The 17,156-nt window shown below is 44.0% G+C and overlaps 1 protein-coding gene across 3 annotated transcripts in view; it reads right to left on the reverse strand.

Annotated features, from left to right (window-relative positions):
- Positions 1-268: 268 nt before the first annotated feature.
- ITSN2 (intersectin 2) overlaps positions 269-17,156 on the reverse strand; it is a 78,671-nt gene continuing 61,783 nt past the window's right edge. For 2 of the 3 annotated variants that reach the window (XM_084516296.1, XM_084516294.1), the window contains 11 exons: positions 8,854-8,975; positions 7,853-7,959; positions 7,069-7,252; positions 6,158-6,256; positions 5,820-5,987; positions 5,209-5,421; positions 4,216-4,337; positions 3,601-3,683; positions 3,357-3,440; positions 3,076-3,249; positions 269-1,735 (listed from right to left, as the gene is read on the reverse strand). In XM_084516296.1, coding sequence (XP_084372422.1) covers positions 1,578-1,735; positions 3,076-3,249; positions 3,357-3,440; positions 3,601-3,683; positions 4,216-4,337; positions 5,209-5,421; positions 5,820-5,987; positions 6,158-6,256; positions 7,069-7,252; positions 7,853-7,959; positions 8,854-8,975 — 1,514 coding nt within the window. In that variant the 3' untranslated portion in view covers positions 269-1,577. Of the gene's footprint in view, positions 1,736-3,075; positions 3,250-3,356; positions 3,441-3,600; positions 3,684-4,215; positions 4,338-5,208; positions 5,422-5,819; positions 5,988-6,157; positions 6,257-7,068; positions 7,253-7,852; positions 7,960-8,853; positions 8,976-13,065; positions 16,699-17,156 lie in introns of those variants that run through there. The other variant, XM_084516295.1, reaches the window with a different exon arrangement.

Genomic DNA, 17,156 nt, shown 5'->3' on the forward strand with positions numbered 1-17,156 from the left:
GCACAGAGCTGAAAGAGGGCTCCTGGGAAAGAACAAGCTCCCTGCGAACGAGAAGGAGGTGCTCTTGCTGATGTGCACGGTTTGCACGAGTGTGCAACAGAGCTGCTTAGAAAGCACCGAGAAGGCTGCTGCAGGCCTGACAGCGTAGCGTGGTGTCCGCTGTGGTCCTTGTCTCCCTGCTGCTGTGGCTATGCAGGAGCTCTGGTGGCAAGGCCTGAGCACAGAAACAGCTCCAGTCTCCCACTGTACAGACACAGTCCGTCAAGGGTTGCCAAGATTTAGTTTTATTTAGGATTAGAAATACTGAACCACAGAAAACTGTTAAAAGTAACAGAGGTTTACTCAGCCCTGTAACAGGGGGGTACACAGATGGCAGTCAAGTGTGGATCTGTCAACATCGGGAGGTATTGCAGCACCCATGGAAAACAAGGGCATGCGCTATCCAGAACTGCATGCTGTGCTTTTTCAACAAAGCAGTTAAAGGAGGCAGTAAAATGGTTACAAAGTATCAAATCCTTTACATACTTTTTTTTCCAATCAGCCCAGGTTTTGGTGCCAAGAGAAACTTTTTGCTTTCAAGCCGTCTCATTTTACAGACTCCTGTTGGGCTAACAGTTCCCCCAACCAAACCTTTTAAACTTTTAATAAACTTTTATTGAATTTAATCCTAGAAGTTTTTCTCATTATTTCACATTCCCTTGTACAATAAAATATACTTTTTAAAAATCACTATGCATCAATAAACATCTGTAGACAAATTACATTAATAAACTTATATTTTACTCTCTATATACATGTTGGCAATGTCAAAGCTTCAAGATTCACCTGGAGGTCTGCAAAACCAAGGAAATGTACACAAATAACTTACATTTAGGAAAACCAAAAGCCGGAGGAGTATTTTTCCACATCATTGTGGGTCACAGTATTTAAAATATTTTTTTTCTAGTTACTTTTTACAACCACATTGTCTCAGCAGAGAATGATTAACCAACCAGAAGCAGAAAGAAAAAAAAATCAAGTTGCAGTTACTGATTTCAGTGCAGAACTAAGTCAAGTAAAAAACTACACTTGATTCTTAAAGAATATACAATAGAGTGGAGACCTCTCCAGTGCTAAGGCTTCTTCAGCATTTAGTCCTTACAACTACCGTCCTGAGGCAGGAAGATTCCAGTGGATATCACTTTTCATGTTTTAAACGGAATGATTCTAAACTAAACCATTCCTCAGTCTATACATTAGACCAAGTGGTAAAATACACGCGCGTTTCGATGCCACATTTCTGCTTAATACTTTTTATGGCCCTGAAAAAGGAAACATTGGCATCCAAAAACAACATTTTCCAACATAATAAAAAGGCACTGAGCTATAGTACTGTACATACAGTAACATCTGTGTTTGCATAGATCGACAACAACTTTGAACGCAGCAAGGGAAACAGTAACTGAGAGGGAACACGGAAGCAGCAGGAATTCTTGCTCAATAACCAGCTTAGGGCAAAGAATCTTTTGGGAAAAAAAAAAAAAAAAAAAGTTCAGTCTGTCAGTTTCGTTTGTCCTTCATAAATTAATAAAGTGTTCTTAGAGGAGTGTTTTCTGCTCAAAAAGCTGCAGGTCAAAACGGACCCAGACTTCCCCAGTTGGGACTTCATGCAGCAGTAAGTGTTTAGTTGTGGGGCCTTTGCTCTCTTGTTCCGTTCGGATTTTCGCTACTGGAACTTCAGTGCGACCCAAAAAATCTGTTGGGCAAACAAGTAAAAGATGTCATTAAGCAAAGACACAAAGCTTAGAAAATCTGAAAGCAGGAGGTTAACCAGCAGGGATGGAGACCAGCACAACATGTCAGTGTGATCTGACGGACAGTTTCTCCATGCAAATTCAGTGCAGCTCGGGCTTTGACTTCACACCGTAGCTTTGGGTAGTCACCCGGTACTACTGTTGTTAAAGACTTGAACTTTCCTTTCTGCAACAATTCAAATTTATGACAAGTGACAATCTCAACAGAAAGAGCAAGTTTATAGCCAAAGGGATTCAGTTCTAGAGCACTGCTCCCAAGTTTCCTGGCTGAGTGGCCCCTAGCTCTGTGTATATCAGCCAGCAGTGACAAAAAAGGGTTTTTTAGAAGACAAAGTGCTATGGTGTTAGAATGGAAAATACCCCTTTATGTCACAGTTTGATCCAAGGGCTTTAAAAATACAGATCACTCTCGGTAACGCTACTTCCAGTGTTTTCCATGTCAGCATTAAGTGATGGAAGCGATTTACAAGTCAGCTGCAGTGCTACACGGACCATAAAAAATGCAATATTTGGGTTCAGCCAACTGGTAATTAGGCTTGTAAGTCATTCTTTTTACAAGAACAGCAACCTTGAACAAATAATGCCACAGCAGGTATAGGGTCCGATTCAGAAATGAAATGCCCTCTTTCATGGCCATTTCATATATAAGCACAAGAGAGTGCTGTTGCAAGGTGCATTTAACAGGAACTCAGCTCTGCAGCTGGGAGAAGAAGCCTTCCAGCAGCCACACGTCAGCTGAGCCACAGAAAGTGTGCTTGCAGAGGGCAAAGTCACGTTTCCTTGCAGGAGAAAAGATGAAGAAGCTATAAGCCAGCTCGGCTCAAGGCAGTACCTTGCAAATCGGCAGTAATTAACCCTGTGTCAGAGCCCTGAAGAAGCACTTTTGAAGAGCACCAGAAGCTACTGACTGCCAAAAATATGTTTCGTTTCCAAGAGAAAAAAAACAAACAACACACAAGCTTATCAAGCTACTGCAGTGCAAATATAACCTAAAGTATTATTTCCAGGCACCGCCTACAATGACAGAGAAAAACTGCTTTCAGTTTCTGTTGTCTCCCCAGCTTGACAGAAAATACTTCTGCTTCTGATGCAAAAGCCAGAGTGGGATCAAATCTTGACTGCTGGGGCTATTCAACCTCTTCAGTAATCAAGTATTTTTTTTACACAACGTTTCTCAGGAAGCAAGTGTACCTACAGGCTCTTGGAGCCACTGGTGAGGAACTCTGTTGTCCCTAGTCACAAAAACGCGCTCTTTTCCTAAAATAAAGACTCACGCACTTACCATCGGGTGAGAATTGATCCCTGTCGAACATGGTGATGCACAGGACATCCTGATACAGGTCCTTAATGAAGAACTGGCAGTTGAAGTTCCACTTGGGGTTCAAGGTGTCCTGCATGGTCCTCGTCGTGTAGCTCTGAGAGCCCATGCTGATTTCACAGTAGGGGTTGCTCTTCCCTAAACACAGAGGCAGCGATGAAATCCCTCAGCACTGCAGAAACCTCCCTCCTCTCAGCGAGCCCTGCCAGGCATCGCAGTGCTCTGAGCTTCCTGCCCGCACTCACCGTTGGGCTTACAGGCCTTTAACTCCGTTGCTTCAATCACGTGCACCATCAGGCGTCCTATTCCTGAGGTCTTCTGTGAGCGAGCTGGGAACGACAAGCCAGAAATAAATGGATTGGCTGCAACCAGAAAAACTGGCAGCAGATCTGGGGATCTGAGAGATCCCACACAGGCACTGGGGCACCCTCCAGAACTGGCCTTGCTCCAGTGTGTGCCGGGGATGAGAGGGGGACAGGAACTCAGTACCTTGATAAGCTTTTTCACGTTTCTTCTTCTCGGTCTCGATGTACTGCTCGGATGCGGCTTTGATTTTCTGGACCCAGGCAGTACTGCAAAGAGCAATCCCTACGGTGAGTGCTGTACCACAAGCAGGGAACTCCTCATCATCGCTGACTTTACCCCAACCTCTTTCACCATTTTTTCCCCCACTGGATTTCAGAGGAATTGCAAGTCAATTCAAGGACTACTACAGAGTTTTTGGATTCAATCTTATGCCACATTTCCCTATCAGCCTAAATAAATGAAATCAGAACTGCTGCTTTATTAAAGTCTGCTGGGCCACATCAAAGACTGACTAGGACTGGGGAAGAATTTTATGGGATGCAGGACTTTGCAGTCCCAAGCTATTCTCTACAGCTAGGAGCAGTCGGTGTGAACACGGATTTCACTGCAAGAGCTGCCACACAAGCAGAACAAAGTGAGAGAAAGCTTCCCATTCAAATGAGAGTCAGAGGAATTTTATGTCCTGCTTGGGAGGCTGAACCCTGTCCTGTGAGCTCAGGGCCACCCTGTCTGCTCACTGGAAACAGCCCCAGCCACGTTCAGGAGGGTTCATCTCACACCTGTGTTTGCGCTACTCACCGCTCGTTAATGTTGTCGGTTTTAAGCGTGTAAACCCTGTCGATGTGTGATATGTGGAAAACTGGCTCATCGCTTGAAGGGTCCGTGGGCAATTTCACGAGGACTTCATTAAGGAAGACAGGCTGAAGGGAAAGCAAACATCAGTGTAGCAGTGGCACCAGAAACTTGACAAGGATATTTAAATACACAGTTTTCCTGGAGGGAAAATTGAAGTTGACACAGGAAGAACAACCAGATCGCGATCACCACAAAAAATTGCAACAATGGACTAAGAAAAAACTGCGCTGTCAGTAAGCCTCACGCTGTCCTCCTAGCTTCGGAGCTCTGTGAAAGGTACAGGACTGTAAGAAGAGATGTAGTGTGGAACTGGAAATCCTGCCTGCATGGAGCAATTTTTCAGGTTCCCTGTCTAAAAGCAGCCCCGATACTGAACTTTATCTCCCCAGCTCCAAAATATTGAGAACACTGACCAGTGAGCACGTGCTGTGTGGACACAGAGACTGAAGTTCTTAAAAACTTGGTTCATGCCACTGTTTGGATTCCTAAACAAACATGCATATGTCAAAAAACAGCTCAAGCCACTGGAGACCTAAACAATCAGGCACACTTTAAAAAGGCACAAGCACGCTGCACCTTCTACTTTTTTCAGAAGGTCAAGTACTTTCTTGTGGGTGCAAGAACTTCCACAAGCTTAAGTTAAGCCTCCTGATTCTAAGCATGGTGCTCAGCTCCTCAGCAGCAGAGTAGACACGATGCTATTTCTGCTCCTGCAGCATGAAGTGGAAGGAAGCATTCACTCAACCAAGACAAAGAAGCCCGTCCTTTTCAGGGGGTTAAACCGAATGACATTGGCATGTTCTGTCTGCCAGTACACGCCTGTGTGACAGCAAAAGATCAGACAGATGGTGAATCCCAGCAGACAAAACAGCATTCCTCAGCAGCAGCCGCGTCCCACCAGATCAACATGACCACGGGGCATCTTGTCTCACTCACCATTTTGTACATTTTGAACTGGGAGTTGGATTTGGGGCTGAAGAGTTTATCGGAGCCAGAAGAGACAAATTGTTTCACCATGTAGGTGAGCAGCAGGAAGTCGTTGAAAAGGAAGCCGTACAGCTCCTTGCTGCTCTTCGCCTTGTAGAGCTTGCCGCTGTGCAGGAGTTTCCGTGGTCCCAAGCAGTTCGTCAGGGAATTGAAAACTGGTTGCTACGAGAGAAAAAAATCCATTAGCAGCAGCAAGTTAATGCTCCTCCTCGCAGTGAAGACTGCTCAAACTGCTCAAAATCCTCTTCTTTTTTGCTTAATGAAGGTAGAGCTAAGAAGAGCCCACAGAGTCACGAGTTGCTCTGCTCATTTAGCTATCTAAATGGTGTTAGTTTTACGCTGGTAAATGGAGGTTTCTCCACTGCCAAAACCAGGCACAAACAATGGGGACTCATCGTACTACGGCTGCGGGCAGAATTTAATAAAAGCTTCTCTGCCAAGGGCTCAGCAGTGGATCACTTCCCAATAACAGATATGAGCAAGCACTCCCACCTCACCCCCGTGGCCCTTCCAAAATGAACAGCAGAAGCCCCGGCCGCGCAGCGCAGTGGTGCAGCTACCTCAGCGAGTCCTTCGCACTGCACGTGGGACTGGATCCACTCCAGCCTGTCCGAGTTCTCCTTCTCACGCACCCCTTCGTTAACCTGAGAGCACAGCTCCTCCGCACGCTCCAAGGCAAGCCTGAGGTTACTGTGGTCTGGGTGATTTTCTGGAGTATTCTCTAGAATCTGGCGCAGAAAAAAAATGGGAGAAACCAAGAGAAAAAAAGATATAAGCAAAGGAACAGTTCCTCCACACTCTCAGAGAAATCCCTGTAAAGGGATAATGCTTTTCTACTTTTGCTTTAGAGACCAAAATCAAAAGCATTCTCCCCCAAGGCTCCACTTGGGGTACTCACACTCTTTATAAGCAGAGGGTAGCGCGTTATTCTTTGCATCGGCTTCAGGAGGAAACTGGAGAGGGGCATCCCTTTGCAGCGAGGGTCCAGGGCGAGTTTCTAGGGTGCAATCCAGAGATTTAACAGAGACATTGCGTTATTCATCAAGGAACAGTTCCTTCACTGCACTGAAAAGAGTCTGATCAGATTTACTTTTTTTCAGGCATTCCAAGAAATCTTAGACTTTTAGGTCAGCAAAAAGCACAGTTCACTGGAACAAACAGGAAAGCCAGCGCTGTCACTGTGCTCAGGTGCTTTGCCAGAAAAAGCTGTAGCATCATTGTTCACGTGGAGTCCTGACATTCAAAACCATTCTAGCTTTTATTTTGACAAAACGTGCCTCACTCAGGTTGCAAAAACAAACCACAAAGCAATGAAAGAACCAAAAGCCTGATGTCAAAGGTTCTGGCATTTCTGCTTTACAACCTCCTTTTTCTCTCTTCAAATCCCCAGCATCAGCTGCAACACATCAGCAATTATTTATTTCTATATTTATTTTTTATGCTGCAGCCCCACCGTTCAGACACCCTGCACACACCCCACTGGTTTGCAAGTTGCATGACGTGTTCGGGACAGCAGCCTTCTTGTTTTAACTCTGCAGACTCCTTCGACCACATATATTTTGGGAAGGTACTGGCACTGGAGCTTTGTAAGGTTAACCAGTACACTGAAGGAACGAGTGGCAGAAAGGGAAATGGAGCAATGCACTCATTAAAAACATACAAAAAGCACACACAGTGCTATCCATGGAAGGTTCTTGTCTATTTTTGCAAGATTTTGTTCTCTGGGTTATTGCGATCTGGTCGCTGCTGGTTAGACAGGCTCCTGTCATTGAGGAAAGGAGAAGGTACGAAAGCTGCTGAAGAAGATACCTTTAAGTAGTCTTTGAAATCAGCATCTTCATCAGTTTTCTGCTGCAGCAACGAGGCCCCGTTAAGCTGGCAGCTGCAGAACCGAATGTAGGCCTGCATGTGGGACAGTTCTGCTGCCAGGATGTCCCCGATCATCTGCACGGGCATTTTTTCTCCTCCTGTTTTCTTACGCACTCGCAAGGCTCTGGAGAGAAAACAGATCACCATCCAACACTGCTGCAAGGCCTAAATCAAAATTCTTACAACACGCAGCTGCGAAAGGATGCGAGCCTCAGAAGTTCAGGCTGCAGGAAGCTCAGCATGGCCTGAAAGATGCCCGACAGGGTCTGCGTGACTGAGACACTCCTTTGAGGCTTCCAGGACAACTGCTGTGTTCAAGCACCATCCCACTACAGCACACTGTTAGCCACTCGGTCTCCCCAAAGATTATTTTTAGAGAACAGAAGGTGGCTTTGCAGAGAGCTGGGGAGAACACCTCCCATGCTCGCTGTTTGCTGCAGGGCTCTGTTTCTAAGAGACTACAATAAATGTGCATCGGTTCTTGCTGTTTATTCCTGCCTCTCTCTTGTAACAGTTCCTTCTTTCTGAGACGCTCTGAATGCCTTCAGCTGTTGAATGCACACGGACACAGCAAGTAATCGGCAAGGACAGACATATTTACTGTAAAACCAGAAACGTTCTGAGGGAAGGAACAAGAGGATAAAGAGGAAGAAGAAAACACAAAAGGTGAAATTCACAAAAAAAGTGAATTCTTACTTTACAAGACAAAAATGTAAGTACTCACTTCAGCAACTTTGTATTTGACATGATGAGTTCCTTCCAGTTAACAAAGATCAGCCCCATTTCCCCTTCCGTGAGGCAGCCTGAATCAGCCATTGGTTTCTGGAAAACCTGTGGTCAAAAAAAAAATCATAAAGGTGAGAAACTCTCCAGAGACAAAACCACGCTCTCATTTAGATTAGCCTCCTCTCATTTAGATTAGCAGCGATCTTGCTTTTTTTATGAACGCTCAGCGCCCAACATCTCCACGGAAGACAAAAACAATTCCTCTCCAGCTCTTGTGACAGCCGTGCCTGTTTTTCCTACACGTGTGACCTCATTCTGATGGTGGCATCACCACTTGTGAAGCTGGGACAAGCGCTGGGACCCACAGGCTGACCATACAGCCTGAGAACCTTCCTGTAATTTCAGTCAAACGCTGCAGACACTGCACCTGTCCCGTGCCCAAAGTGGTCACAGCTAACATGTAGAGCTACCCCTTCCTTCCTTCCTCCATGCAACACCTCCGGATACCAGAACACCTCTGCAACTTGCTCTATTTTAAGGTTTAACACTCCACCAGTTACTTTATGTAGAGAGACCAAGACTCCCAGGACTGTCTAATGCTGGCCCACCTAGCAGGGCAGTCTTGCTTCTAGAAATAAAGTCAGAGACAAAGGCAGACCATCAACTTTTATGGTACTTTCAGAGTTTGTCATGAGCCCGTGCAGCTTTGCCAGACAGCCCATCAACCTTTGCCCCTCATCTTTACACTGAGCGTTGGCCCAAACTCTTAAGAGCAGGGTTTGGAAAATCCTAAGGTCTTTGTAGAGCAATGTCTTTCACAGCGTGACTTTTTAGCCTGTTGGGTGACCACGTAATGTTCACTAGAAAAGGAGGTGCTCACACAATGTCACTTTCTTCCTCTAGCATTTCCCAGTTTCTAAGGATCCCTTTACTTGCTCGTGTTCTGTAGGACCAAGGTGGTGTTTGTCCAAACACGTTTTCACATGCACGACATCTCACCTCTAAGACAAGCTGGAGGTCGTCCATGTACCTTTCTTCCGTCTGGATGAGTTCATGGATGTAGCCCTGTCTTTTCCTCTCTATGGGTTGCATAGTATCAAGGCTTTGGAGATCAGCACACCCTACAAGAAGCAAGCCAGGAGTTTAGATCCCGCTCAAGTCATCACATCTGATGATTTAACAAAGCTGCCTCAACACAGACCAGCCCACAACTCAGACTATATGCACAGCTCTTCTTTCTTGGGTTTCAATAAAAACCACAGTGTAGTGATTGGCCCCCTCCCCTCTTTACGCCAGTTTTCAGTCTGGCACCTTTTTATTTCTTTGAGCATCCCTTTATGTTGAGCTGTGATGCAAATAAGAATTCCTGACTTCATGTAACTCCATTGATCTTATGTTTTTTTCCCCCTCTTCTCCTTTTCTGCAGTGCTGTTTTCAATCACAGTTGTGATTTTCACTTACCTTACACAGCGTCTGTTGTGAGACGAAGTCATCCAGAACGTGTCTGGCATTAGTTCATGACATTGCACCTTTAACCTCCACCCCATTTCTAAAACCCTCTGCCTTGATTATTAATTTATTCTACAAACCACCAGCAGAAGTTTGCAAATGTGTAATGCAAAATTCATAGTTGCACAACTTCTTTCTGGTTTAGAAACCAAATGAGCCAGGGATACGTTGAATTGGTTTGATGCATTAAGTATAAACAATCAAAATCATGCAGAGGAACACACAGACATCCAGGGACACAAACCCCAAGTTCTCTATGCTAACATGCAGACCCTACAGCTTCGTTCTTTCTCCATTACACATTAGTAGGCATGACAGCAGTGACTGAAATTTAGTAACTAAAATGAAAATTGGTAAAAGCAAAGTCAAAGTGGTGAATATATTTAGATGGGTAAAGGAGAGTAGGTGAAGTCAAACTCTGATCCATCTGTTGACCATCACGTGCTAGCAGAGCACTGCAACGTAGCGGGGGGGGAAGAAAAACAATTACAGCGTATTTAAGGATATACATCTCCCATTTGATGTGGCTGCATCAGATTTGGATGAAATCTGAACTGGATTATGTAGAATAACAGAAAGGACATGGCAGCAACTCTTTTAGACCAGGCGTTTCTAGGGGAACGACGACTCTTTGACAGTTTACAGGTGTAGAGAAAGGCAGCGCGACCTACAGCCCCGAGGGTTGTGCCTCCCCTGTCACCCTAACGCACCCAGGGCATCAGAATGAGGCTTCGTTCTGTTTGCTGCCTGTTTATAGACTTGCCTGTGGGAAGACTGCCCGAAACAATGACATGAAAATGAATAAATAATACATTTGTAAAAAAAAAAAAAAAAAGAAAAAGGAAAAAAAAGCCAAAAAACGGGGAATATTTGGCTGAACTTGATGTGACAGTGGCTGAATGTGAACTTCCAGATTTGTGTCCTTCTTGTCGGGCAGGCACCCAGTTGCTTGGAAGCAGCAGCATCCTTCAGCAAAAGAGACGGCCACGCCAGAGAAACACTCGTCAGATGAAGTTTTAGGAAACCACTCAGAGTATTTTAATGGGGAAACCCTTGGGGCAACACAAAGGAGTACAGCAGTAAAGACAACAGCTTGATTTAAAACGAGGGCTTTTCACTTCTGCCATGTGCCCTCTGGAAGGATCACGAATCTGAAGCTTTCAAACAAGGACTGAAAAAATACTACTTTTGATGAAGGGATCTGGGATTTCAGCTCTTCCAACTGTGGAGAACACGGCTTTCAGACTTAATTATTTCCAAAGTTAAAATCAAGCCAAAATCAGAAGAGAAAAAGGGAGTAGAGCTATAGATCAAACTGATTCTTATGATCTCATCACCCATCAGTTTTTACTTTGGCCAACCCATGCCACTTCTGGATTCTGGTGTCATTCTTTAACGTGTGCAGAACCAAATTTAAGCCCAGCTACGTGGCCCTGAGTGTTCCTACGACCAACAAGTCCTAATTTTAGGCCTGTCAGGTCCTTGCACAATAGCCAGACTTTATTTGCCCAGACTCAGACCTTAGATCTCAGCTTTGACCACGTGTTTTTTCCTTCCACTGCGAGGTACAGCCCTACAACCAGGGCAGCAAAGCACTGAAGCTCTCGTTGCTGTTTGCTTGTACCACAGCTGTCTGAACCACCCACACCCTTGGGTTTGTGTCTGTCTCCTGCTAAGTCAGGCTGAAGCAAACTGGGAAGCAAACACGCCTTTTATACGCACCTAAAATAATCTGATTTATAAAGCTCGTTGTCAGGTACAAAATCACAGTTCACTTAATTGGCCCCTGTACTAACCTTGTCTTTGGACTGCCAGCTTTTGGAATCGGTGGATGAACGCTCTTATATTTAAATCAGTCTGAAAGCTCTGGGTTTTGATGGCTCTGACAATAGTGGCATAAAAGCATAACTTGGAATCCATACATCTGATTTTAGAAGGCAAATTTTAGGCCTTTGGATCTGAGGGGAAGAAGGTGAATGAGGGAATACAGCGATGTGCCTCACCCTCGCCAACCTTTCTCTAAAGCGGCCGCAGCAACCCCTTGCAGCAGGGGTGGGCCTGCAGCTCTAACTCTCTCCTCCCACATTCCTGTTCCCTCCTTTCCCTGCATCACCGCTGGCACTTCGCTGCCTCCCAGCTCGCAGCCTGGCAGAAGAGGAATCCTGAGGGAGAAAAGGAAAACAGCTGTTTTCTGCGAGTCCAGTAGCCAGGAACGCGCGTGGAAGCGAGAGGAGCACCCTTTTTTTTGGCAGCAGAAAGCTGTTGCCCTGGCTTCTGCCTTGTGAAGCTTCGTCGCAAGCTCCCCATACAGCTTGTAAAAGCAGAGGGTTTTTCAGAGAGCAATGCCTGCCACGGCTGTGGTACCTTTCGTGTTAAATCCTGCTCTCCAAGATGGGGAAGCAGCTCTCTCGCAGCAGCAGGGGAGAACGAGCTGGAGAGTTTATAAACAGGAAATCCCAGTCTCTAAACTTATGTTTAAAATTACACTTCCCACTCCAAATATACCTGAGCAAGAAATACTTTCTTGCTACTAACTTAGTTAACCCTGCTTGGAAAGCTAAAGCTTCATAGTCCAAAGATGTTCTACCCTGCCTGAGATTCAAACACTTGAAAACCAGGGGCAGAGGGGATCTTTCAGATTACCGACATATTCTGGACCTGAGGTAAGTTCTAGGGGAAGAATGACTCTTTCTGAAGAAACCCTTCTGTGAAAGACAGATGAACAACATCTATCACCATTTCAAAAAAAATATATCGTTTTTTTTCCTTTGTTCAAAAAGGGGAAATGAATTTCAATTCTTGACTTAAATCCAGTTCCAAAGAATTGAGGTAAAAACCAGCCAGACACAAAGCTCTCAAAGATGCCCAGATTTGCTTGGGCACCACATCCTTTGCCCGCTTCCCCAGCAATGCTGCCCACTCAGTGAACAATGAAAAAACACATTTAAAAAACGACAGCTTTGGAAAGACATCTTGAGCCTCAAACATGAGCTCAAGCACCTTCCCTGAAGTATATGTCCTAAGCAAGCTGTGAGGCATCACAGCCAGGTCATTTAGTGAGGAGTATTTCAGGGCAGACGTGGCCTACTTTAGTAAACTCCGTTTGTAAGCAGATAGCTTGGTTTAAGATTTGTGGATTTAGCTCAAACCAGTTGATATGGTTGGAAAAAGCGGATAAGGCTTTTGTTTTTTGTCTGTATTAACCTGTCTCTGTAATCCTAGGCTACTGTAGAAAGAGCACATCTCACCGTGGAGCAGCATTAAAGGAGCCCCTTCACTACAGGCAGAGAACAGACTGATGGTGTCAGGGAATCTCTCTCACATTCCCAGCTCTGCTGGCACACCAAGAGGCTACCTGACTTGCAGCGTACTCCTGTCACTGCCTGTAGCTGTCCGTAGCCTCTGCGCCTCCTGGAACCTGTGCAAGGAGCTAATCCAGCAAATCTGAAAAGGTCGGTTTCCATCAGGCCCCAGGAAACATAATCCAAGTTGTATCCAACCACCCCTAATCACTACGTGCAGTTTATTCTCTCCACTACAAAAGAAGAAATTAATGATTCAATTTGCAAGAGGTAAAAAGCAAAACTAAGTCGCTGTGTCACAGACCCAGGTAACATAATGCTTGTCCCAACTATTCAGACGGGAAAAAAAAAAACACAAACCTCCCCAGGTGAACAAAAAAACCACAACAGACAAACTAGATCCTTTTATGCGTCCCTTTAATAAAGTACATTTGCATAGTTATCTTACAACTTTGTTTGAAAACAAAGATGAACAATTGCCTCATGCTAAGCACAGCCTGCATTTGCATGTCTGAACAACCATCCCCACACGTTAATACTCTAGCTTGAAGAGAACAACACAAGGTAATTTTAAGGCAGCACACACCATGAAGTAGCAGTTTATTAGTTCATTACATCAAAGCAGCGTTACCCTGCAGCAGCTCCCAACACGACTACAGGCCAAGGTTCGCCAGCGTTCCTACGAGCAGACTTATGTACAGGTGTTTTACCCCGACCCCAAAGCACCGCACAGGGATACGGTCTGACCAAGCACCGAGGTGGGACATGTGGTCATGGACTGGTAGGGTGTGTTGTGACTGTTAGCGTGTAACTTTTGAGTGGAGCTTTACGCCTCCTGTGCTCCTAACTCCACTAGTAAGGACGACGTTATCACAGTGCTCTGCTTTCACACTACTCGCACGCCCAGACCTGCACTGGGTCTCGGTGGTCGCACGAGGCTTTCCTGCACGGATCTAATCGCTGAGCGGGAACTCAGCTTTGGAAATCAAGCTTTTGCAAAACTAAGCTTTTGTAGGTTTTGATGCAAACCAGACAATTACAAAATTAGGAAGCGCTTCAGTCCTTGTTCTGGTGCACTTCAGTACCATTTGCAATCTCGCACCCAGTTACACAACGGCCCCCATTCTCTGCTGGCCCATAGGAAATGGCATTAAGCCAGTGCTATGCTGCAGGCAATGTCATGTTCTGCTTCATTTGTAATGTCTTGTGGCTCTGAGCAACACTTAGCCTCTCAGGCCTTCAGGGAGGACTGTCAGTTCAATAACTATCCCTGGCTTTCACCCTGTCCTTAGCTGAACTGTCTTCACCCAAATCCAGGATGAGCACTTTGATGCCAGTTTTACTTGGCTGGCTGGGACAATACCTGAACCTCACTCCAGGGTCATTTATCAAGGAGAGAGAGGGTTACATACAATCAGCAAAGATTGGATGTTTTTAAATCAAAAACTCTGATTTAAATACAGCTTCCATCAGCTGCACCTCTTTGCTGATAGATTATTTTAAAATCCTGCAGTACATACAGCCTCAGCAGAGCCTTTCCTACTGACAGCCTGATGTAGCTGTGCGATTCTTTCTGCACCAGCACGTGACAGGAGAGCAGAGCTCTCAGGTGACTGTGCTTGACCTGTATTAGGCAGACTTCTGAAAAGAGAAATACCAATGGCAGGGACATTGTCTCTTTCAATCAGCATTATTATTAAGTCTATTGTTATTATTATTATTATCATTGTTATTAGAGAATTTAGAGCATACTCAAGTAATACTGAATCATCAGAAGGTAACTGTGAAAGCCCAAAATGCTTCACCGCAATACTCATCAGTTCAAACTGAGGGGCAGCTGTTGCAATAATTAGTAATGCTCATATCTACGTACCCAACGACAGGGCTACTTGGGTGAAACTGTACTTGATACTACCCTAATCTCCAACTGCACCATTAAAATTGGGTAGAATGACAGTTGTTTTTGGAAAATGCCATGATATTAGTTTGTAAATCATCCCAGATGTGATTTGAAGTTGTTTTTCTTTTTCCCAAATCAACGAGTAGCAATTTGGCATTCCACGAAAATTGACACTGAACGTTTGGGAAGTCAGCTTCGCTTAAATCCCACAGGTTCACAGTGCCTCTTAGAAATGGGATAATTTATACGATCACCTAATTCTCAGACTAACGTGAGTGACTGACTGCTTGACACCACTGGTGTAGCACAACAAAGTTCGGTCTGCATTAAACAGACCTTCAAAATCAGAAATTAAGAGAAGGCAATTCAGAGTGATTAGCATATTTTAGCAGAAATATTTAAAAATGTAGTTTCAAAAGGAAAACAAGTCAGCTAGAATACTGGAGAAATTATCTAGCACATTATTTGCCTACAGTAACATTTCATTCTATGACAAAATACTGGTTTAGACAAAATACATCCAGAATAAAAATCCATTTGTAGTTTTATGTAGGCACGTTGCTGTAGTCTGTATTGCACAAAAGATATACCTCTGACCTAAAGGGCACATATACATCATTTGATAAAGTATATTAAATATGTAACATTCCACTTTTTCGATAGAAATTTCGGAGAAAGGCTTTTAAATCTCTGCAATTTGACTAACCTTTTCCTGATAGTACCTTCACAACATTCATATATATATAAATATAGTAAACATACAATGGTTTGTAAACATTTCTGATTGCATAAGTGACCTTTTCTGATTTGTTACCAAATTCAGGAAACCAACTAAATTAAATACTGTGTGTGACTAGGTCTCTCCTGTTGTTACAGGATCAAAGAACTATTTCATCAGATGAGTAGTCTGCTATTGATTAATCCTTTTATCTAAAGGGATATCAGGGTTATAGTCCTGAAGTCCCAATTCCTCTCTCTCCCCATCCCAAAAATATGTGGGCACCTTTACTGCATCGTATCGCTAGCGTGCCGTAACTGTGCCTTCAAGGGCCACTTTGTAGATGAGGAATATAGGTCCATTTTTAAACCAAAGTTCCCTGCCTTCAGCTCCAGGTGTCTGTTAGTGTTTCTCTTCTGACAACATCTCTTTACCAAGGCTGCCTACGTACTAGGCTGCTATTTATTTACCAAATAGAAGAGCAGCAGCTTTCAGCTGGTACTTACTTTATGTCGCTGAAGAATTTAGCGAGATAAAAACACCACTCGGTACCATAACTATTTAATGAAAAAAAAAGGAGCAGAGCAAGGGTCTAGTAGCACAGAGGCTGTACAAGTACTGCACTAACTAGTACATACCCACTATCTGCTAAAACTGAATCAAGGCAGGAGGTTGTTTAGGGTACAACTTATCAAGCCAAAACAACCTGAATTCCTGCTATAGGACTACTGTGAAGGAAGAATATAAAAAGTATCTTCCATTCTATGCTAAATATTTCTTTCCCCAGTAAAAAGGGTATTTAAAGGCTGGACTGCACCAGATCTAAATCTTAGATCGTGTAGCATGTTTGTAATCACAGTGACCACCAGCAGTACAGACAGGTAGGGTTTGGTTTCTGGATGAGCCTTACGGGCTGTCATTTCAAAAGCTCAATATGCAGAAGATCAAATCAAATCCATTAGAACAGTAATCAGCGAACATTTTAATTCTGCAAAGTATGTACAGTACAACATTGAAAGAACACAACTGCCCATTCAAAACAGCTCAGATAAACTGTGCAAATAGTGGGTCTTTGTGTGTCTGCAATCCCACCATGCAAACGATAACTTGATATGCATGCTAATGATCTAGGATTATCAATGCCAAAGAAAAATGCTAAAGGAAACAAGAATGAACAGCAGTGAAAGCCACACAAAGACCCACTATCCTTTCTCCTTTTACAAATCAACTGTAAATGTTATAAGAAAACCCACAAAAAAAAAAACTAATTTCTTGACTGGATCTAACATTCAAACGAAGCAAAAGGATTGTTTCAGAGATTTTTGAGCAGGGCTGGCCACCCTGCCTCCACGCTACAGTCAAACTTGGATAGTGGGTCTCTGAGGTGCTTTCACACTGGAAGACAACATTGGGTCCTAAAAAAAACAAAAAAAAATGAAGGATAAAATGAACATAAATTTGAAGAGTGAAACATATGAGTTCTATGGACAGACAGAACACCACCACAAAGGTCAGAAAGGAATGGCTAACACCCAGCTTTCAGAAAACAGACATAACGTGCTTCTACTCTTGCAATTTGGTATTTATAAACACACCCAGCATTAAGTACTTGCAACCAGCCATCACTGACTCAAAACCACTGCAGTTGACTCACATTTTTTCTCAAAGAAGACTTCTGTTATGCAGACTTAACACACAAGGTCAAGCCCTAGGTGGTTTTTAAAAGGCAATGGCAAAATTCCCTGAGATTTCAACAAAGCCAGGATTTCTCCTGAAAAACTTGTAATAAGGCATTAGAAAAGCAGATAGAAAGTCAACTTATAAAGAAAAGCCCAAGTGCTATTCATATCGGCACATAAAAACTAACCTGACC

This window comes from Aythya ferina (assembly GCF_964211825.1).
Source record: "Aythya ferina genome assembly, chromosome: 3".
In the NCBI taxonomy this organism is placed as follows: Eukaryota; Metazoa; Chordata; class Aves; order Anseriformes; family Anatidae; genus Aythya; species Aythya ferina.